The sequence below is a fragment of the Alexandromys fortis genome, unplaced genomic scaffold (assembly GCF_014885135.2).
Source record: "Alexandromys fortis isolate MF-2015 unplaced genomic scaffold, M_Fortis_MF-2015_v1.1 scaffold_17, whole genome shotgun sequence".
NCBI classification, from domain to species: domain Eukaryota; kingdom Metazoa; phylum Chordata; class Mammalia; order Rodentia; family Cricetidae; genus Alexandromys; species Alexandromys fortis.
The window spans coordinates 14708550-14728212 of record NW_026067896.1 but is presented as its reverse complement, the minus strand read 5'-3'; the positions used below and the strand labels follow the sequence as shown (position 1 = coordinate 14728212).

The 19663-nt window shown below is 45.3% G+C and overlaps 1 protein-coding gene across 9 annotated transcripts in view; it reads right to left on the bottom strand.

Moving 5' to 3' along the window:
- Positions 1–19663, bottom strand: part of Arhgap26 (Rho GTPase activating protein 26) — a 1368274-nt gene that overhangs the window by 383921 nt on the left and 964690 nt on the right. The window contains exon 1 of one of the 9 annotated variants that reach the window (XM_050161424.1): positions 3550–3574. The exons of 4 other annotated variants lie outside the window; for them this stretch is intronic. Coding sequence is in view for 4 of the 5 variants with exons in the window: in XM_050161433.1 (XP_050017390.1) it covers positions 2213–2366 (154 nt within the window). In the remaining variant the exon portion in view is untranslated. Of the gene's footprint in view, positions 1–2212; positions 2716–3549; positions 3575–19663 lie in introns of those variants that run through there. 4 more of the 9 variants (XM_050161433.1, XM_050161382.1, XM_050161364.1 and 1 more) reach the window with 4 other exon arrangements.

The following is a 19663-nucleotide window of genomic DNA, read 5'->3' as shown; positions in this document are numbered from 1 at the left end:
GGCCTAAAGCAGTGTGACACATCAGTTACACTCTCTGCTGAAGCAGAGAGGCACAATCTTAAAATGAAGAAGTCTTTGAAACAAGTCACAGAGCCAATCCATCCCAACATTGCAAAGATGCTTACTATCCTCGGAAATAGTAGAAGACAAATTGCCAGTCACCCAACACACCTTCCTCAGAGTCAAGGCTCAGACAAAAGGCAAGACCAAATTCTAGCAGGTTTGGTCCTGCAGGCTCCCTTCTGGGCAAGAAGGATAAAACAGACTGAGAGTTCTACACTGGTCAGAATTACATGTCTATCTCAGACCGTGCAGCTTCAAAAGCTCAGGGTTAGTGATTCCCTAAGCCTGTGTTCTCATTAGCAAAATCAAGAGAGATACATGAGATTAGCACACAAACAAGCCATGGCTGCCACAGAATTTTTTGCCTCTGTAGTCATAGGAGCAGCCAAATATCACTGCTACATCCTGGTATCCAATGCAATGCCCAGGAAACAGGAGGCATTTGCGATGTTTGCTGAGAGAAGCAGAGGATCAGCTTAAGCTAGCCTAAGGTCTACCATGGTGGTATGGAGCATGCCTTTAATCACTGCACTCTTGGGAGGCTGAGGCAGGACGATGATAGGCTCCAGGCAAGTCTGGGATACAAGGAAACCCTGTTTCCAAGAAAGCAAGCAAGCAAGCATAAGGGTCAAGCAAAATTTCCAGACCCAACTTCTAAATGGACCCCAAATTTACTTCAAACTAGAGGGCACTTGTTCCCTGAAACAAGGCAGGCCCTGGTCTTTGATAGAAGAAGCTGTTCCTCCCACTCAGGTAAGTCACAGCCTCCTGCAGAGACTCTGCCCTGGCAAGCCTCCTGATGTCAGCCTGGCGCTTTTATTTCACCCCCAGAAGACTGGCACTTGCCCTGACATTCCATCCTCTCGCCCTTCCATTTTCAAAGCAACAGGCTTACTAAATGGCATCTTGGCCCTTAAGCTTTTCTTTAAAGAACCATTCTGGGGATCATTCTCACAGCTAGGACCCAACTCTGGTGAGGCAACCATTCTTAGCAGAAAGATGGCTTCTATTAGGAACCCATCACAGAGACAGGAAAAGTAAAGAGTCAAGACAATTCCACTATCCGCCTCCACTTCCTGAGTATCAAAATGAAAAGACCGCCTGAACTATTTTTAAAATGAACCCAATGAAAAGGTATTCTTCTCGCCCTGCAAGGTGCTCAACCCTAGAATGCTTGGATTTGACCATAAAGAGAAACTCTAGCCTGCTCTGCAAAAGTTAGGTGGCACGAAAATTTTAATACACATAGACACCTTGTACAAAAAGAGGGGAAAAAATTTAAATGGCTTCCCAGAATCTCAGGGACCTTTAAGATGAGCTTAAACTTCTCTTTTCTGCGCGAAGGCTGAGGACGTCCCCTCTCAGCCTTTTGAATTTTCAAGGATAGCCGAAGGGGCGGGGGTGGGGGTGGGGGAGAGCAAGGGAGCGGGAGAAGGAGAAAGACGGATGTGTTCGTTCTATTTTTAAACCTTCGCCCACAGTTTAGAGTAAAGGAACACTCTGGTTCTATACTCCCACCCCTGTCACCTTCTGCTAAGCACAAGAATCAAAACCTGCACACGTACACCGCATTGCTATGTCTAGGGATGACTGTCAATGCTCACAGGAATATAGCTAACCAATCACTCCAACGCAGAGAACCCGGCAGTCCGGACCAGGCTGGAGCTGCATGCAGGGCTCGTGCAGAGCTCAAAGCAGTCGCCACCCTCCTCTTCCCAGGGATGGGCAGCGCCCCCTCGGTATGTTCCATTCCCAAGCCGGGGCAACCGGCTAGGCACCCGGGGTGAGCAACTCGCCCCCTAAGGACACCGAGCCGTGAAAGCGTCGAAGCGATGGGTTTCCTAGCAGGCTGCCGCAGGCTGGGCGCTCTGGCCTCAGGCCAAAAACACCTGTGTCGCGCACACACACACCCTGTCCACAGTGCCACCCCGACTGACCACCTCCCGGCTGTCCCCGAATGCCGAGGACTGGGTGGCCAGACGCCTCCAAGGCAACTGACTCGCTCTTTTCTCACGTCCTTCTCGCCCGAGGCGAGCATCGACACCCGTCACTCAGCGCCCGGGGGGGGGGGTGAAAGCGGGCAGCGCGCGGGCAACCCAGAGCCGAATGCCGCCGCCCCGAGCCCTCCAGCGTGGCTCCGGACACTCACTCTTGAGCGCGCTAATGAGCGACTTCCCGTCCTTGATGAGCTCCTTGATGAATTTGTTGGTCTTGTCCAGCTCTGCTTCGTGTGACTTGAGCGTCTCTCGGAAGTGCGGGCTGTCCAGGCAGCAGTCGCTGAACTCCAGAGCCGGGAGCCCCATTCTGCCCGTGGAGCCGAGCTGAAGGGACGCGCCTCGCGCGCTGCTCAGCTGACACCCGCGACGACGGCCAATCCACAGGTGTGGCGCCTGCTCGCCCCGCGCGCGCGGGGTCAGAGGGAGCCTGAGACTCTGGACCGCAGCCGGGACTCAGCCGGACGGCGGGCGCTCCTGCGCGGAGCCACCGAGCGGCACGCGGGCTGGAGGCGCGGCTGGCGGACCCTCGGCGGCGCCGGGAAGCGAACGAGCGCGGCCACCGCCTCCCCGCCTCCTCTGCGGCTCGCTGCTCAGCAGGCTCGAGCGCCTTCTCACAGAAGCCTCAGCCGACCCGCCGGCGTCCGGGCCGCCCGAACCTGCTAGCGATGACCTAATCCACTGCAGGGCCAATCAGCGTGCTTGCCTCTGCCCGACCCCCAGGGCCGCTCGAGGACGCCCTGCCCTTCCGCGGTTCTAGTCCAATCATATCTTTCTAAAGGCGGGGTCTGAGCATGGGGGCGGAGCTCACGCTAGCACTAGGTCCGCAGAGCAAGCCCCGCCCCCTCCCGCTCTGTGCTGGTTGTGGAACCAGAGCCCCGTGCAGCGTTCTGTGATGGGTGCGCCCCTGCCACCCGAAACTGACCCACCCGGTGCTGCCCTAATCGGAGCCTGAAATGAAACGTCTGCTAATCTAGGGAACCGAAGAGCCTAGGTGTGCCAAGCAGGAAAAATCCCGAATAAGAACTGCTCTTCGTCTCAGCCCACCCAATACTCCTGAGAATTCCTGCTTGCACTCAAAATACAACCCCTTGCGCAGGAGAACTCTGAGCACTCGGAGCTCCGCACGCCCCGCTTCCAGCCAAGTAGAACGTATTTGCTTCTTTAAATCACCAACTCTCCTTGCCTGCAGTCCTCTCGCCCCCTACTGTCCATCGCCCTCGTGGCCTCTCTGCTCGAAACCCGCCCACGGCTGCCCCCCACCGAAGGTTCTCACGTCCTTAGCAAGAATTTCAGCCGCCTCGTTTGCCTGCTGGGTTTCTAGCACCGTTTTACACAATTCTGTCTAAAGTCTGTCATCCTTCGTTGCTGCACAGCTTCCCCGGGGCACGTGCCGGCGCAGTTCTCTGCTCGGGTGTTGCATTCCCATCCCATCAGCTAGAAGAGCGAGTGGTATTTAAGAACAGAGAATGTGCACCGTGTGCGGTTGTACCTGATCAAGCATGTGTGCAGCCCAGGAATGCATTCCTCTCCACCTTCAGGGTGACCACCCTCGTCTTGATCAGTCACAGGAGTCAAGACTGACAGCTCACTCAGTGCATTTGGTAGGCTGGGTCTCAGTGTCTAGAACTGATAGGGAAACTCTAGAGACTAGGGACTGCCTCTGGCTAAATTATTTCTGTGTACAGTAACTAACAACAGACCTTCAGTTGTGTGGAGGTGCTTCTTTGTGTTTTCAATCGGTCTGCTACCGTACAGGCGTTAAGACATTGACCACCCCTGGGAAGACTCAGGAAAGCACCAGGAGCCCAGAAAGAACTTGAATGGGCCTGTTCTAAAGGAGCCACAACCAAGGAATAGCCTGTTGCCTGATGTTAGGATGGAGCTCCTAGACACATGGAAACAACAAAGAAAAGTTGCAGGCTCCCAAGTGTCAGAAAAGGAGCCCTAGTGTGGGAAATTAATTGATGTATTTATTGAATGAGTAAATATGATCAATTTCATAGTTTGTATCAGCAAAGCCAGGCTAGAGAGCAGGCCCGGAGAGCAGATAAACAACAGATAATTATACCCTGAAAACAGTCATTCCTCCCTTGCTATAGATGAGGAAAATCTAGACTGGAAATTCCATGGAAGTAAATCTGCATACAAGGCTTGAGTACCTAAAGGTGGGTACTCTGATTATCTATTGCTCTATGATGGCTCTCACAAAACTTCCATGCGTTAAGACATTGTCCACCCCTGGGAAGACTCTAGGGATCCAGCTTGGGGGCTCTGATCAGTCAGTTCCGGACACTGAAACAGAGGTTCATCAACTGGACCACTGCCACTCCTCAGGAACTGAAGGCTTCTTCTCTGTGGCCTGATTCAGATTTCCTTAGCGCCTGCAGCAAACAAGGCGAAACCATCACGTTTCGTGACCTAACCATGAATGTCATACACTTCTACCGCCTTCATTGGCTGTAAGCAAGTCAATCACAAGTTCACACCAGTGAAAGCGGAGGGGGGATCCAGCTGTATACCTAGACAGGAGAACGACATGAACAGGAAATAGTTTCCTGGCCGTTTCCAAACAAGACATTCTGCCTTGGTAGACCTGGCATATCATGTCGTCATCATCATTTATGCCCCGGCAATGCTGAAGCACACCTGGGCAGCCCGTTTATGGCAGTTCTCCGGTTGTTCCTATCCCGGGCAGTCCTAGATGCTTGTGTTACTGTCATACCCAAGGTTCCACAGTCTTCCTATTTGCTGTCTATAATGTTTTTTGGGGGCTTTCCTCCTTGCCTTATCCCGTGCACTCCTCCAAGCAGTGCTATCTTCGAGTACCTGCCGTCCTTCATTCATATAACATGGCCGAAGTATCTCAAGCGCTGTTGCCGTATCCTGTAGTTTACTTTCTTCTGTAGCCAGGCTGCGCAACGATGACAGGAAGAAACATGGCGTATCGTGTAGTGTTCAATAAATGTTAAATGAGTGAAACAAAAGGAGATACATTACCATGTGTTGAGAAACGTTGGGCAAATACGCATTCAACAGTACATGTACGTATAAATCATTCACTGTCGTTTGTTTAGTTTGTGGTGGGCACTGCTATACTTTTTGACATGTAACTGATGTCTACATCGTAACATCAAGCTACTACGTAACTTGAACCAGGTTACATAGACTGATTAGTCTGTGTGGCACAAATATACTAATAAGCATGGAAATTAACGTGTTACTGGAGCCTAGGCTACCGGTCTAAAGCAGGTCCTAACAAGGTCCTGCCACTTGCCTCTCTCCCTACTCCCCCCACAATAGAGAAAATGATGAGGGGAAAGAAAAAAATAGCTACACCCAGATCTGTCTTCAGAGGTTCTCTAAACTCTCAGATGACACCGAAAAGAGCCAGAGGGGGAAGACAGGAAGCTTACATAGTTAAACAAACAGCCCGGAGTGAACTGTGCTCTACTTGATCATTATCTCAAGCATTAAGTGAATTGCTGTTGCCTGGGAGGTATCCACAACTCCCACCACAAAATGCTTATCCATCAGACTTGTTTGATCCCTGTGAAACTCCAAGGTGACCAGCAGCAAGGGAATGGGTGCCAGATGGAAGCAGAGATAACATTTCAGTCAGTTTACACTTACCCATTGGGCACCTCTGGGCTTCTGCATGTCCAAGTGAAGAGTTGGTTCTTGTAGCAAAAGCAGTTCCTATGTGTAAGCATGCGGATAGCCAATAAGAGTCTTGTAAGTTAATTCAATCTAGAGTCCTGGCAAATGACTTCCTACTCTTTTGGCAGTGTTATGAGTATAGTGATACTGAATACAACATTTTGCATGTAGAAGGTCTGCCTGTGTCTTTCTTAGAAATCAGGCCCCACAAGGAAGGGGCCTTCGAAGACACAGACGGACGCGATGCACTAGTAATAAAGAAATGAAAATGGGTGAAAGATGTCAAGGTCAGCAATGACTTTCATGTGGAAAGGAAATGACAGCAGAGTGTCTCTGGCCCTAGAGCTGAACCTCTGTTGCTGCGGGATTTATCTGGTTGGTTCATTTGTTTATGTTTTGGTGGTGGTGGTGGTGGTGCTGGCGCTGAGCTGGTGCTATGGATGGAACACAGACTCTCTATCACCCCAAGCAGACACTTTCCATTGAGTTCTCCCCAGTCACCTCGTGGCTGCATCCTCTAGGGACTCTCTCAGCTTCAACTTGTATTCAGAAAAATTAGCTTTAAGTGAAGTAGGCCTATAATACCAAGAGGCTGAGGATGATCTGGAGTTCAAGGCCTTTCTGGGCTATAGAATAAGTTCAAGGACAGCTTAAGTAAATTACTGAAGCCCTGTCTCAATTTTTTTTAAGGAGGATGGAGGGTCTTGGTGCTGTAGCTCAATGAGAGAGTGTTTGTCTTGGTTTGTTTTTTGTTTGGTTGGTTGGTTTTGGTTTTTTGTTTATTTGTTTGTTTTGTTTTGGTTTTTTTTTTCGGGACAGGGTTTCTCCATAGCTTTTGGTTCCTGTCCTGGAACTAGCTCTTATAGACCAGGCTAGCCTCGAACTCACAGAGATCTGCCTGCCTCAGCCTCCCGAGTGCTGGGATTAAAGGCGTGTACCACCAGTGCCCGGCTTGGGGTTTGTTTTGTTTTGTTTGTTTTTTGTTTTCTCTGTGTAGGCCTGGCTGTCCTAGAACTCTTTCTATTGACCAGGCTGGCCTCAAAGTCACAGAGATCCACCTGCCTCTGCCTCCTGAGTGCTGGGATTAAAGGCACGCACCCCACCGCCTAGCTTGTTTTGTATATTTTAAGCTCCTGGATTCATCTGCCCTAGTACTACAAAAAGAATTAGGCATAAGAGAGTTTTCTTCTTAAGATTGCAGAAGTGACAAAATTGAAGCCAAGGATAGAACAGACCCCCTACAAATACACGGATCACTGCGGAATTGTTCCCCAACACACACAGCTAAGCAAGGTACTGTGGTTGGAGATGGGGGGCTTTGCACTGCACAGGCTGTGGCAGTGTGCAGTACACATAACCCTTCATCAGCCCCTTCCGACCGCATTCCCATGGTGTCACGATTCTAGCCTGCACTTACTGTTTTATGGCCGGTACCATATGAATCTTCTCTTTGTGGTTGTAGAACAAGACACTAGTGTTCTGGTTTTTAAAATAATGATTATTGCTTGTTGTAAATGTTCTGTATTTCAATTGCAATGTTAGTTACATGAGCACAGTATTTGTTAAAATTTATGGATCATTTTAATACACACAAATTACACATCCTCACATGCAGTAGAAACTGTGTCAAATAATTACCTTTCATTTAACATTGATTACAATCCTGTGAAGTGGATACTGTTATTATCACTATTTTACAGATAAGGGAAACTGAGGTACTACCCCCATTTTACAGACAAGGAAACTGAGATTTGGAGAAGTAAGATATCTAAAGTTTCATAGTTTACTAGTAGAGCTTGGCTCAGACTTAGAATGTACCTCTCCAAAAACATCAGAGGAACAAAAACACTATCTCCATACAGACACCTGTAACAAAAGTATCACACCTTTAAATGGTATTGTCTTAACCGTTTCCTCCCAGACTGAAACATTGCATCCTGCAGGGAGGTCCTTTAAGCAGAGAGGTAAACAATTCAAAATAGCTTCAAGAAGTCCTTGAAACTGATTCCCCAGTCCCCCCACCCTCCACCCCAGAATAAGCAATAAGGCTACCGAAAGTCACTCTCAGACAAGTAAAGTTGCAAAGTATGCTCTGAGACCAGGCCAGCTGCCTGGAAGAAGCAGAAACCAGCGGGGGTTCCTGGAAGAGGTTTAGACCAACCGAATCACTCTCCAGCCTCTCAAACTGCCTGCAGGCTGTGCAGTGGGCTCAAGGTTCCCAGATGTAGTGCCCTGCCACCTATACTGGGGTGGGCTTTGGTGATGCCACTGTCTTTGAGTCATTTCTGCTCCTCTCACTAACCCTTCACCCACATTCTTCTAAGGAACCCCAATAAAACTCATTGGTTTCACCAAGCTGGACCCTGGTGATATTCGTACTTTGCTCTGTCATGGGCTCCCTATCTGGGGTGGGTAGACACACATGTGGCGTCTCCCCAGAAAAATGTTGTCACATAACAGGTATTTCCAGACTTCACTTTGTATTATATATCCCAGGCATATCGAAAATTCCACATGCCTCAGCCCAGGCTTTAAGTCTGAGGCCATACAGTGTGTTCGTTTTCCTGGAAAGAAAGAAAACGTTAAATCCATCTTGACACTACTGTTAATGCTCTTCAAGGGAAGTGGCAGCATTTCTGTAACGCTGCCTTCCCTCAGAAATGACTGATTCATCCTATGCACAGCACGCCTGCTACTTTCCATTTCGTGTCCATTAGTCATTTACGGGAAAAGCACTGCTAACCTGCTGCTGTGAGCGAGGCCCAGCTCCAGATAATGGATAAATATTAACCCAGTCTCCTCCCAACCTCCTTACCATCTCTGCTCCTGTTACAGACGGAACTGAGCTGAACTACCCTGGTCACCTGACCACTGGGACTTCCTGGGAGCCTAGCTCCACGCTGCCAGTGCGAATTAAGGGACTCCGAAGAGTCCAGCGAAAGCATTCGTTTCCTTAGGCTTCTCAGTAACCTGTCTCTTTCCCGACCATGTAAACAATCCCAATAAACTTGCTAGTTCATTACACTGAACTTGGTGGAATCTTGTGTGTGTGTGTGTGTGTGTGTGTGTGTGTGTGTGTGTGTGTGTGTGTTATGGCCTGTCTGGGATGAAATAGACTTTTTTTTTTCTTTCACAGTCACACACACAAAAAAGGCAACACAATAAGGTAGTACCCAGGTTTATTGAAAAATCTTGGTTGGGAGAAAATAGGGCAATACTTCAAGGGATGAGGTATTCTTTGATTCTTTTTGCCTGCGGAGAGGTAGAATATGAAAAGAACAGTAGTGTGAAATAATTGTCCTGTGTCTCCACACCCAGCCAGTGGGATAGGACTGCCAGGGGAGGAGGGCATGGGAAGGACTTCTATGATTTGTGACCTTACTTCTCTTTGAATCTCTTTCCAGGATGCACCATGATCCTTTTTTTTTTTTTTTTTTAATCTTGCCTTTGTTTTGTCTTTTGTTTTTGCTACGAGGTCTTGCCGCATAGCCCTGGACCTTGAACCATCCATGTCAGCGGTTCTCAGATTCTCAGCCTGTGGGTCGTGACCCCTTTGGTAATTCTCTGTCTCTGAAGATATTTGCATTACAACTAATAATAGTAGCAAAATTACAGTTGTCAAGTAGCAACAAAAATAATTTTATGGCCGGTGGGTCACCACAACATGAGGAACTGTATTAAACGGTCTCTGTAAACCAGGCTTGCCTCAGACTCAGAGTGAGCCATCTGCTCTGCCTCTCAGGTGCTGAGATTACAGACCTGCACCACCACACTCAGGAATCACCATCAGCTGAGATTACAGACATGCGCCACCACACTCAGGGACCACCATCAGCTGAGATTACAGACAGACATGCACCACCACGCCCAGACATCACCGTCACACTCCTATTATCCAATGGTTGTTTTTAGAGAAATTTGACTTTAGAGGAAAAAAAAAACACGAGTTTTTTCACACTAAAGCACTCCCCCGCCCCACTTTGTTTTCTGCTTTGTTTAGTTTTCCCAAGGATGCTCTGCTGAGCTGAGCAAGGCCAGAAAGGAGTTGGCTTTGATCCTGGTGCAAAGAGAAAAACAATAACAATATGATGACTTTTTCATGAAGCTAAGTATATTCCATTTGCAAGAGAGTTTTGGGTTTTTGTTTTGTTTGGGGATTATATAATGTCCATGTGTTTGGCGTTAGTAAACACATCCCCTTTTAAATGAGATGATGAATGAAGAAGGTGGTTAGTTTAAAACATATTTTTTAAGGGCTGCAGAGATGATTCATTCAATAAGAGTGCTTCCTGCCCTTTCAAAGGACCCAAGTTCAGTGTCCAGTACCCATGACAGGCAGCTCACACCAACCCATAACTCCAGCTTCTTTGAGAGATCCAGTATCCTCTTCGGCTCTCAGACAACACCCACAGACATATGGCATACACACATACACATGCACATACACACACACAAATAAAAATATTTTAAAATTCTTTAGAAAAATTAGAATTGATATTATATATCATTCCAACTTTATTTGTTCTTTGTTTTACTTTTGATGCAGAAGTGTGAAAAAGAATTCAGACTCTGGGCCTTGTGCTGCCTGAGCACTGTGAGCTGCATCAGAAAGAGCAAGAAACCAGGACAGCTTCACAGCCTAGGCCAGTGGCCAGCAAACTTCTCCCATAAAGACCTGGAAAGTCCAACTTTTCCATTAAACTTACTCAGCTCCAACACCGAGGCATGAAACCAGCCACAGATGATATGTAGATGAATTAGCATAGTGGCTGTGTTTCAATAAGCTTGGGGACACTGAAATTTCAATTTTACACAATTTTTACAAAATAGTCCTCTTGTTTGGTTTTTTGTTTTGTTTTGTTTTGAAAACATTTTAACATGCAATAACCACTCTTTGCTTCCAGAGCATAAAAAAGAAGTGACAGACTGGAACTAGTCCATGGCCATCTTTGTGGATCTCTGGTTTAATGAAATAAAAGCAAATGGACCAAGAATATATCAAGGTGTTGTAAGTGAAGGACCTCTGAGCCAATAAATGTCTATCTTGGGGAGTTCAACTGGCCCCCTTGATGGGCTTGTGGACTGGATGGGGGGAGGGTCATGAGACCCTCAGCTGAGTATCCAGCTGTTCCCTAACCAGCTGTCTCCTGCAATGCTGCCTTTAACTGCGCATGGCCCAGGAAGCAGCTAGAGCAGTGGTTCTCAACTTTCTTAATGCTGTGACCCTTTAATACAGTTCTGTCACGGATAGCATGGCATGGATGTGTGGGTTCACGCAGGCCCGTGAAATGAAAATTCAGAGATCCTTTGAGAATGAACTTGACCTTTGAGGCTGTAGAGGTCCCAGCCTCAGTGGACTGAAGTACTTTCCCTTAGCCCATGGCATGTTTATTTTTCCCTATATTTACACTTTGGCCAGTAGACTTCCATATGCTCAAAACAACCTGAATGAAGCTTCCAAAAATACAACGCCAGGTGCAAATACCTGATTCAGGAGGTACCGCGGTTTTCTAGCTGCCCCTAACTAAGTTTTGCATAGATTTTGTATCCATGAAAAACTCTCAGGCAAGGTTCACATAGGGCGACAAAAGATATCTATAACACAAAGGATGGATTAGGGCCGAGTGCTACCTCCAGAGCTGAGGGTGGGGGTTGGGGTTGCTTGCTAACGCTCTGGCACCAGGCCAGCAGGAAACTCTGCCAAACAGTTTCTCATATTGTGGTGACCCCCAAACCATAAAATTACTTTTGTTGCTACTTCAGAACTGTAATTTTGAGACTGTTATGAACTGTAATGTAAATACTTTTGAAGATTTGGGTTGTGCCAAGGGGGTCATGACCCACAGGTTGAGAACCACTTGGCTAGCGTATATAAGTCTGCATGTGGAAGGGATTCCATCTATGCAACTGCAGGGAAGCCCTCATCCCTGCTGAGTAAAAGCTTTCCAGGTGTGAACTGAAAAATCAAGTCAGGGAGGAACACCCACACCCATGTAAGAAACCCTTCACCTAGGCTCTGTAAAGAAGCCCGATAAACTCATTGGTTTCCTCAGAGTGAACTTTGGCAGAATTGTGCCTCAGTTGGTACTTGGGACCTTAGGAGAAGGGGTAGATATGTGGCTTGTGCCCTACCCTGAGAAGAAATTTTAGCAATACAAAGCCAGGTACAGGTTCTGGTCTTTGAGTTCACACTGAGGAAAGCCTATTTCAGATAGCAGCATTAGCTTAGAATTCTAGATATAAAATAGAAAAGAAATTAATAACTAGTCCTTCCAGCTATTTTTCATGAGAGGAATGATAATGGCAATGAGAAACTGTTTAATAATGAAAAAGAAACAAATGATATACATGAGTACTATAGGGAAAAGTAGAAAATGTGTCTACTGAGGTGATTTAAAAGATCCAGTTTCCTATTTAAAAAAAAAAATCACAGATGCGGAAAAGTGGGTCCACCAAATACCAAAAGATTTGGTGTCCACAAGTGGACAGGTGCATAGAACCAGAGGATTACCTGAGATGACACCCTCATGAGTATTATCTACCGCCTTTGAGACGAGCTCCTTCCTTAGCCTGGAGCTAATAATTTTAAGATAAATTGACTAGCCATTGAGCCCCAGGGATCTCACTGTTCTCTCCCACCCCCAATAATAGAATTACACACATCTGCCACCATGCCCTTCATTTTCAAATGGGTCCTAAGGCTTAAACTCAGATCCTCAGGATTGTGAGGCAAGCCCTTGCCAACTGAGCTATCCTCCATCCTACCCTACCGGCAACAGATTATTTTTGAGCTAAGCTCAAAGACTCACTGTTGGCAGTAGTTTCTGTCTGGCCTGGTCCGCAGCCATTCAGTCCCAAAGAAACATAGAGAGGCTTACACTAATTATAAACTGTTGGCCTTTTATCTCAGGGTTTCTTATTAACTAATTCTTACATCTTAAATTAACTCATAATGCTTGTCTATGTCACCTTTTATCAGCGAGGCATTCTCATCTTGCTTCCTCTGTGTCTGGGTGATCGAGTCTTTCCTCTTCCCAGAATTCTTCTGTTCTGGTTGCCCCCCCCCCTATACTTTCTGCCTGGCTACTGGCCAATCAGCATTTTATTAAATCAGTACAAGTGACAAATCTTTACGGAGTACAAGACCATTGTTTCACAGCAACTCACGGAACCCCAGCACCATGGCTCTAAAGAAATAAAGCAACAATGTCAATCACATTGACATTGATTTTTGAAGAAACCTTGTATATTGAAAAGAATTTCAATAAAAAGGGCTTTAGAGCATTACATTTGAATGCCGCCTTTGATATTTACAGGCTTTAATTATGGGTAAGTTACTAAAGTTTCTAAGTCTTTATATTAAGTGATCAAGTGTAATAATCAACTAAGTTTTGATACAGTTATAATCAAGAAGTAAAATAATATGCAGAAAGCCTTTCAGGTATATCATAAATGCTGTGGTGGTGGTTTCAGTGAAACTGACCCCCATAGGTTCATAGGTACTGGCGCTATTAGGAAGCATGGCCTTGTTGGAGGAAGTGTATCACTAGGGGCAGGCTTTGAGGTTCAAATGCTCAAGGCAGACCAGTGTCACTCTCTCTTCCTGCTCATCTAAATGAAGAACTCTCAGCTCCTTCTCCAGCACCATGTCTGCCTGCATGCTTCTCACCACAACAATGGACTAAGCTCTGAAACCATAAACCATCACAATTAAATGTTTTCCTTATTAAGAGGTTCCATGGCCATGGTGTCCCTTCACAAGCAATAACTAAGACAGATGGTCAGTGAAAGCTGGGCTTGGTGACACATGTCTGCAATCCTATTGCTCAGAAGGCTGGGGCAGAAGGATGGCCACAAGTTTGAAGTTTTAAATCCTTTCTCAAAAGAAAAAAATTCTCACCCCTCAAAATGACCAATGAATAATTTGCACTATTATTATATGAACTTCTAGAATCTACCATTTACCAAAGTTTTTTATTCATTTATTTATTTATTCATTATGGATACAATAATCTGTCTGTGTGTATGTCTGCAGGCCAGAAGAGGGCACCAGAACTCATTGCAGATGGTTGTAAGCCACCATGTGGTTGCTGGGAATTGAACTCAGGACCTTTGGGAGAGCAGACAATGCTCTTAACCACTGAGCTATCTCTCCAGACCTTACCAAAGCTTTTTTTAAAAAAAAAAAATCTTGAAATCACCATTTTTAAACTAAAAGAAGTAATGAAAGTAAAATATTGCATTCTTACAAAAATAGTGTTATCTTTGCTGGATGAAATAATCTACTCAGATATCTATAACATTCTTGGAAAATGATGCACATTTTCACCTATGGATTAATTTGACACAATTAAAGCAGATTTGTCATCAAAATGCCTCAAAGATTATTCTTCTAGAGTCTGTAAACTTTGCTTCTGTTCTGGAAATAATTTAGTAAAGATGAAAAATATGTTCTTTATTCATTTCTCTGTGTGATGTATTTTTTGGGGTGGGGTGCAGGGTTTTATATAACCCAGGAGCTAGTCTTGAGCTCCCTCTCTAGCCAAGACTAACTTGCACTCTCCCTTTGTAGCTCAAGACTACCTTAAACTTATCCTCCTGCCTCCACCTCACAAGTGCTGAGATTAGAGGCATGTGCCATCACACCTGATAAAATGTGACATTTAAAGGCTGCAGTTAGAATATCATTATCTTGTCTCTTTCAGAGTAATACTAAAATCATGATAGTAAGTGTCAGACAGAGCTGGTCTTAAACTACTACTCTACTACTTGACCTAAGGCAATTAATCTCTCTAAGTCCTTGGTTTTGATAAATGCAAAATGGAGGCAATAATCTGGCCTTTCTCAGACAGCTGTATGAACTTTCAATAATAGATGTTCACAATTGCTGCTTGGATCAGTATGTTCAAGTGTTGTGTTTGAAAAAAACTGTTAGCTCAATAAAATGGCAACTAACCACATTGTTGGAAGGTGAATTTTGATAAATTTCAGTTCTCTTTTGTTTCCTCAAGGGGAATTTAGATGAATTTTAAAAGAACTGATTTTCAAAATTATACTGTGAATAATAAAAGTTGGTGCTCAGATAAAAGTAGAATTGCAGGTAGGTGTCTTTGATTGTTCTAGTAAGCTACGAGCTGTAAGAACCAGGAACAGGATCCATTTAGGATGCTAAGATTTGCTCAGTATCCTGAAGACATTGGGATGTAATTCCTCAGAGATCTCCTCCTGCCTACTCAGTTGAAAGTTGTACCCCTTAACTCACTAAAATCATGTCCTTACGTGCTGTGCGGGTGTGAATGTGGCATCAGCACCTAGAACAGCGCCCGGGAGTTGTCAAGAATGAATGATTTCACGAACTGGCAGCTTGGCCTACATCCAGTGCCACAAGCTCTGCTTAGAAGTGTGGCTGGAAGGCGAACAGGTCTCACACCTACCCTGAGCAGGAAAAACTAAACAGTAAACTTCATGCCCTGCAGGCCTAGGTGTGAAGTCTTGACCCACAGGGACTTAGATTTCTGGGAGAAAAACCAAGGGAACATGCACAAGCTGGGTAACTCCTTGCTGCACGAAGAAAGAAAGAAGAAAACTGAGACAGTCTTGAGCTGGCCTTCAACTTACATGATGGGATGCTGCAATCAAGGAGGAAACTGCTATACAACACAATCCCCTTTAGCTCCAATAATATATTTTCATATTGTGGAAAGTATCAAAGCCAAGAGGAACTTTACATCTAACCTTGACCTATGGTTACAGAATAAGCTCTAGGAGAAACAGAAACTTAAAATTTTAACTGTTGATTCACTCAGCAGACACCTCTCAAAATCTTCCTATGTTTTCATATTGGAGTAGACATCAAAACTCATGGATGAATTCATTGTTCCCATGCCTACAAGGAAGGCTACATGGCAGCCAGGAAAGCTGATCTTTATAGCGAGGTGACGTGTGTGGGCGGGGGTGGGGAGGAAAAAGAGAGAGAAATTCACGAAAGCCAGCTATGGGGAATTCAGATTGGCTTGAAGAATTTACAAGGATTTCTAGAAGAATTTACAAGGCAACTCAGACTCATGTCATATGCAGATATTGAGGTATAGGGGTGTCACCTGTCACACTGGGTAACACATGAGCAAAGTCACAATGGCATGAGCCATGTGCTATATGCAGAAACCACACACACACACACACACACATGAGTCAGCTCACTTAGACGTGCTGCTGAAACGGGCACAGAGGGCAGGGCACAGAAGCCCTAACAGCAAACCAAGGGGTATACTTGGGGTCAATGCTGATGGAAGCCTAAGAGACAGAGGGGTGTGACACCATATGGACAGACTTAGAGGCAGGGAGAATGATAGGGAAATTGTGACAGTGGCCAAAGGTGATAAAAGTCCAAAGCATGAAAGGGAATGGCACTCTAAATATGAGAGATTTAAAAATTAGTGGGTCAAAATCAGTGAGACTTACAGTAAGGAGAACTAGAAGGAGAAAGCAAGGGAAACCCTCAACTCTTTGTCATGGGAAGTATTTCCAAGCATAAGTTGAGTAGGATTAGGTGGATTTTAGCCATTATCTCTATTACTTATCTCAATAATAATAATAATAATAATAATAATAATAATAACAAAACTCAACAAAAGCAACTTAAGAGAGAAAGGAATCATTTTGGTTCAAAGTTCCAGGGTGCAGTATATCATGGAACGGGGAGTTTGCCATGGTGGCAGAAGCCAGGAAGCAGAAAGCAGAAGATGAATGAATGCTCTAGCTAGCTTCCTCCTTTTTATGAAGTCTAAGACCCAAAAACAAATGGTATTCCTACTTCTGTGGTCACACATGCTCCTGAAGGCTTGTTTCCTTGGTATTCTAGATCCTGTTGAGTTGAATACATTAACTGTCACAGGTGTGTTGACTTAGAAACACCAAGAGAAAAACATTCATTCATTCATTGAAACCTGGTTGGGAAGTCCCTCTATGTGACTTTGCGAGTATGAATTTGAAGGGAGAACTGTGAGTCACTGGCATGTGAATCATCAGGCGTTAACCCCTGAGCATGGCTGACACCATCATGACATAAGGACAAAGGAAGTTCTTAGGGGGAACCTGCTGAGAAACATGGATAGTCACTCTGCCAGAAAATATAAAGAAAGAAAAACAGGGAACAAAGACAAACTTCTGGAAAACCCAGTATGGGTAAAGGAGACAGAAAGAGAGCGTCCAGGAAGACAAAGTCAGAGAAATAGGCTGAGACAGATCCAGAAACTAAGCATATAGCCTATTACCAAAGCCTTTGGAGCCTTCACCCATTGTAAAGCTTCTTCATGAATTGTTCCTAAAATCTAAGAAGGTCTCTAGACAAATTTGGATTGGGGAGATATTAGTTACTTTCCTCATTGCTCTGACAAAATTCCTGACCAGAAGAAACTTAAGGAAGAGAGGGTTTATTTGGACCCAAAGTAAAATGAGGGTAAAATCCATCATGCGGGCAAGTCACCATAGCAGGAGTGTGGAAGGGCTGGTCACAATGTGTCTACAGGAAATAGAGCAAAACATGCTGGAGCTCAGCTCACGTTTGAATTGCTCTTAGACCCCAGGTCATGAGAAGGCTCCACTACTACTCAGGGTAGCTCTTCCTACCTTAGTTAAACCCCGTTGGAAACATCCTGTCCTAGGTGATTCTAATTCCCATGGGGGGGGGGATGTGTGGGATTCCCCTCTGTATGCTGTGAATACCATAGTTAATAAAGAAACTGTCTTGGCCTGTGGTAAGGCAAAAGAGTAGAGCTGGGTGGGGAAAACTAAACTGAATTCTGGGAAGAAGAAATGATGAGAAGCCATGTAGCTGCCACTGGAGACAGACACTGGAACTTTACCCAGTAAGCCACAGCCTCGTGGCGATACACAGATTAATAGAAATGGGTTAAATTAAGATATAAGAGTTAGCCAGAAATGCGTTTAAGCTATTGGCCAAACAGTATTGCAAATAATATGGTTTCTGAGTAATTATTTTGGGGCTGAGCAGCCGGGAACAAACAAGCAACCTCATACAATAGAGAGGCATCTTTTTTTTTTCTAGAGTTTTGTTATATTACAGTCTAAAGGGGATATATAGATGATAATTACATTCATCATTACCAAACTTAAATATCAAGTCTATGTTAGTATATGCTTTATCTTTAAATAAATTCCCCTCATTCATGAATAGTTTTTTTCATTCTTGGTGTTAACTCCTTTCTGCTCATTTAAACCAGAGGATGCAATTTGATCAACTAAGTAGTCTGATTGTAACATTTATTTAGAATTACATATTCAAATACTGATGAGAGATTTGGCTTCTGGTCATTTCCATATGAGCATGATGATTACTGGTTTGGGTTTGGTTTGTCCTTTGCCTACTTCGGGTCAATATTCCTGTCTTATAGTAGCAACATCTAAGTTTGTCTTGGAGAAAGTACATTCTCATTCCTATTGCAAGTACTTTAGGGACAGCCGACTTTACTGGGCTTCAGATAAAAAGCATTTGGCCCACAGTTGACCAATAAGACATTGAAGCTTAAGTTTGACATGATCCAGTCAGAGACAATGAGATAAAAATGTTTGTGCCTGATAGAGCAACCAGGCCACAGGTATGGTCTGATGAACAGGAAGCTAGATGGATGCACAGCTGGAGCTGCTGTGGTCCAACACCGTGGGTATCAGGATGGATGCACACCCAGGGCTGCTGTGGTCCAACACTGTGGGTATCTGGATGGATGCACAGTTGGAGCTGCTGTGGTTCAACACTGTGGGTAGCTAGATGGATGCTCACCTAGGGCTGCTGTGGCCCAACACTGTGGGTAGCTGGATGGATGCACACCTGGAGCTGCTGTGGTCCAACACTGTGAGTACCTGGATGGATGCACAGCTGGAGCTGCTGTGGTCCAACACTGTGGATAGCTGGATGGATGCACAGCTGGAGCTGCTGTGGTCCAACACTGTGGGTAGTTGGATGGATGCTCACCTAGGGCTGCTGTGGTCCAACACTGTGGGTGGAGACTGTCAGAGAATGAAGCCAATGCAGGTGAAAATGAAGCGAGCTCAAATGTCTAAACTTTGTCAGACTTTTATGAATTTTCCATTGCTTGTAACCAAAAGTCCAGGCAAAAAACCTAATTTCATCTCTGCTTTCTCTGCTTTTCACCAGCAGGGAACCGACTATCCAGTGGCATGGTTATTCGCAGCTGGCCCATCATGCATGCATTTGCAGGATAGCCTCCCACTCTGTTTCTGCTTTGTACTCCTTCTGACCCAGGGATCTGTTCCTTGCCTGAACTCCTTGAACTCACAGCCTCAGCAATGGACCTATTGCTTTTCACGGACTCTCCCTGCCTATTCTAATCGCCTACACCAGACTCCTTCCACCCTGCAAGTTTGTTTGTTTGAATAAGAAGAGACAGAACTGGCTGGTAACCACTTCTGTCCCCAGGCTTGGAAAGCCCAGTGCCAAATTACTGGATACTGGCCCCCACCCAGCACTGCCGGTAGGTACACTCTGTTCAAGCTCCAGCCTTCTGGTCCCCAGCGAGCGAGCCTAGTGTCTAGCCTGCTGCTTTTCCTTTCTTCCCTCCTGACGGCAGGTTTAGCTCAGTGTTATTTCCAGTTCTGTCATATCTGCTGTGTCATCCCTCACGTTTGCCATTTCCCTTCCAGTAATCTTGGATTTTAAATCATAACTCGGTGATCTAGAGCAATCTATCATCCAAATATTATTTCATAACCACTCGGTAGAATTCTCCCTTCTCATATGAGGTTGTTTCCTCTTCTCCCGCCTCCAGTCAGGTAAGAAAAGCCTCTCATGGCTGCCAGGGGAGGAAAACAACAACCGTCAGAATCATAGATGATTTTCCCTTCAGCTTTCCCAGAAACACTGGGAGATAACAAAGGGATGAAACTTTCTCTGAGTACAGGTAAGGACT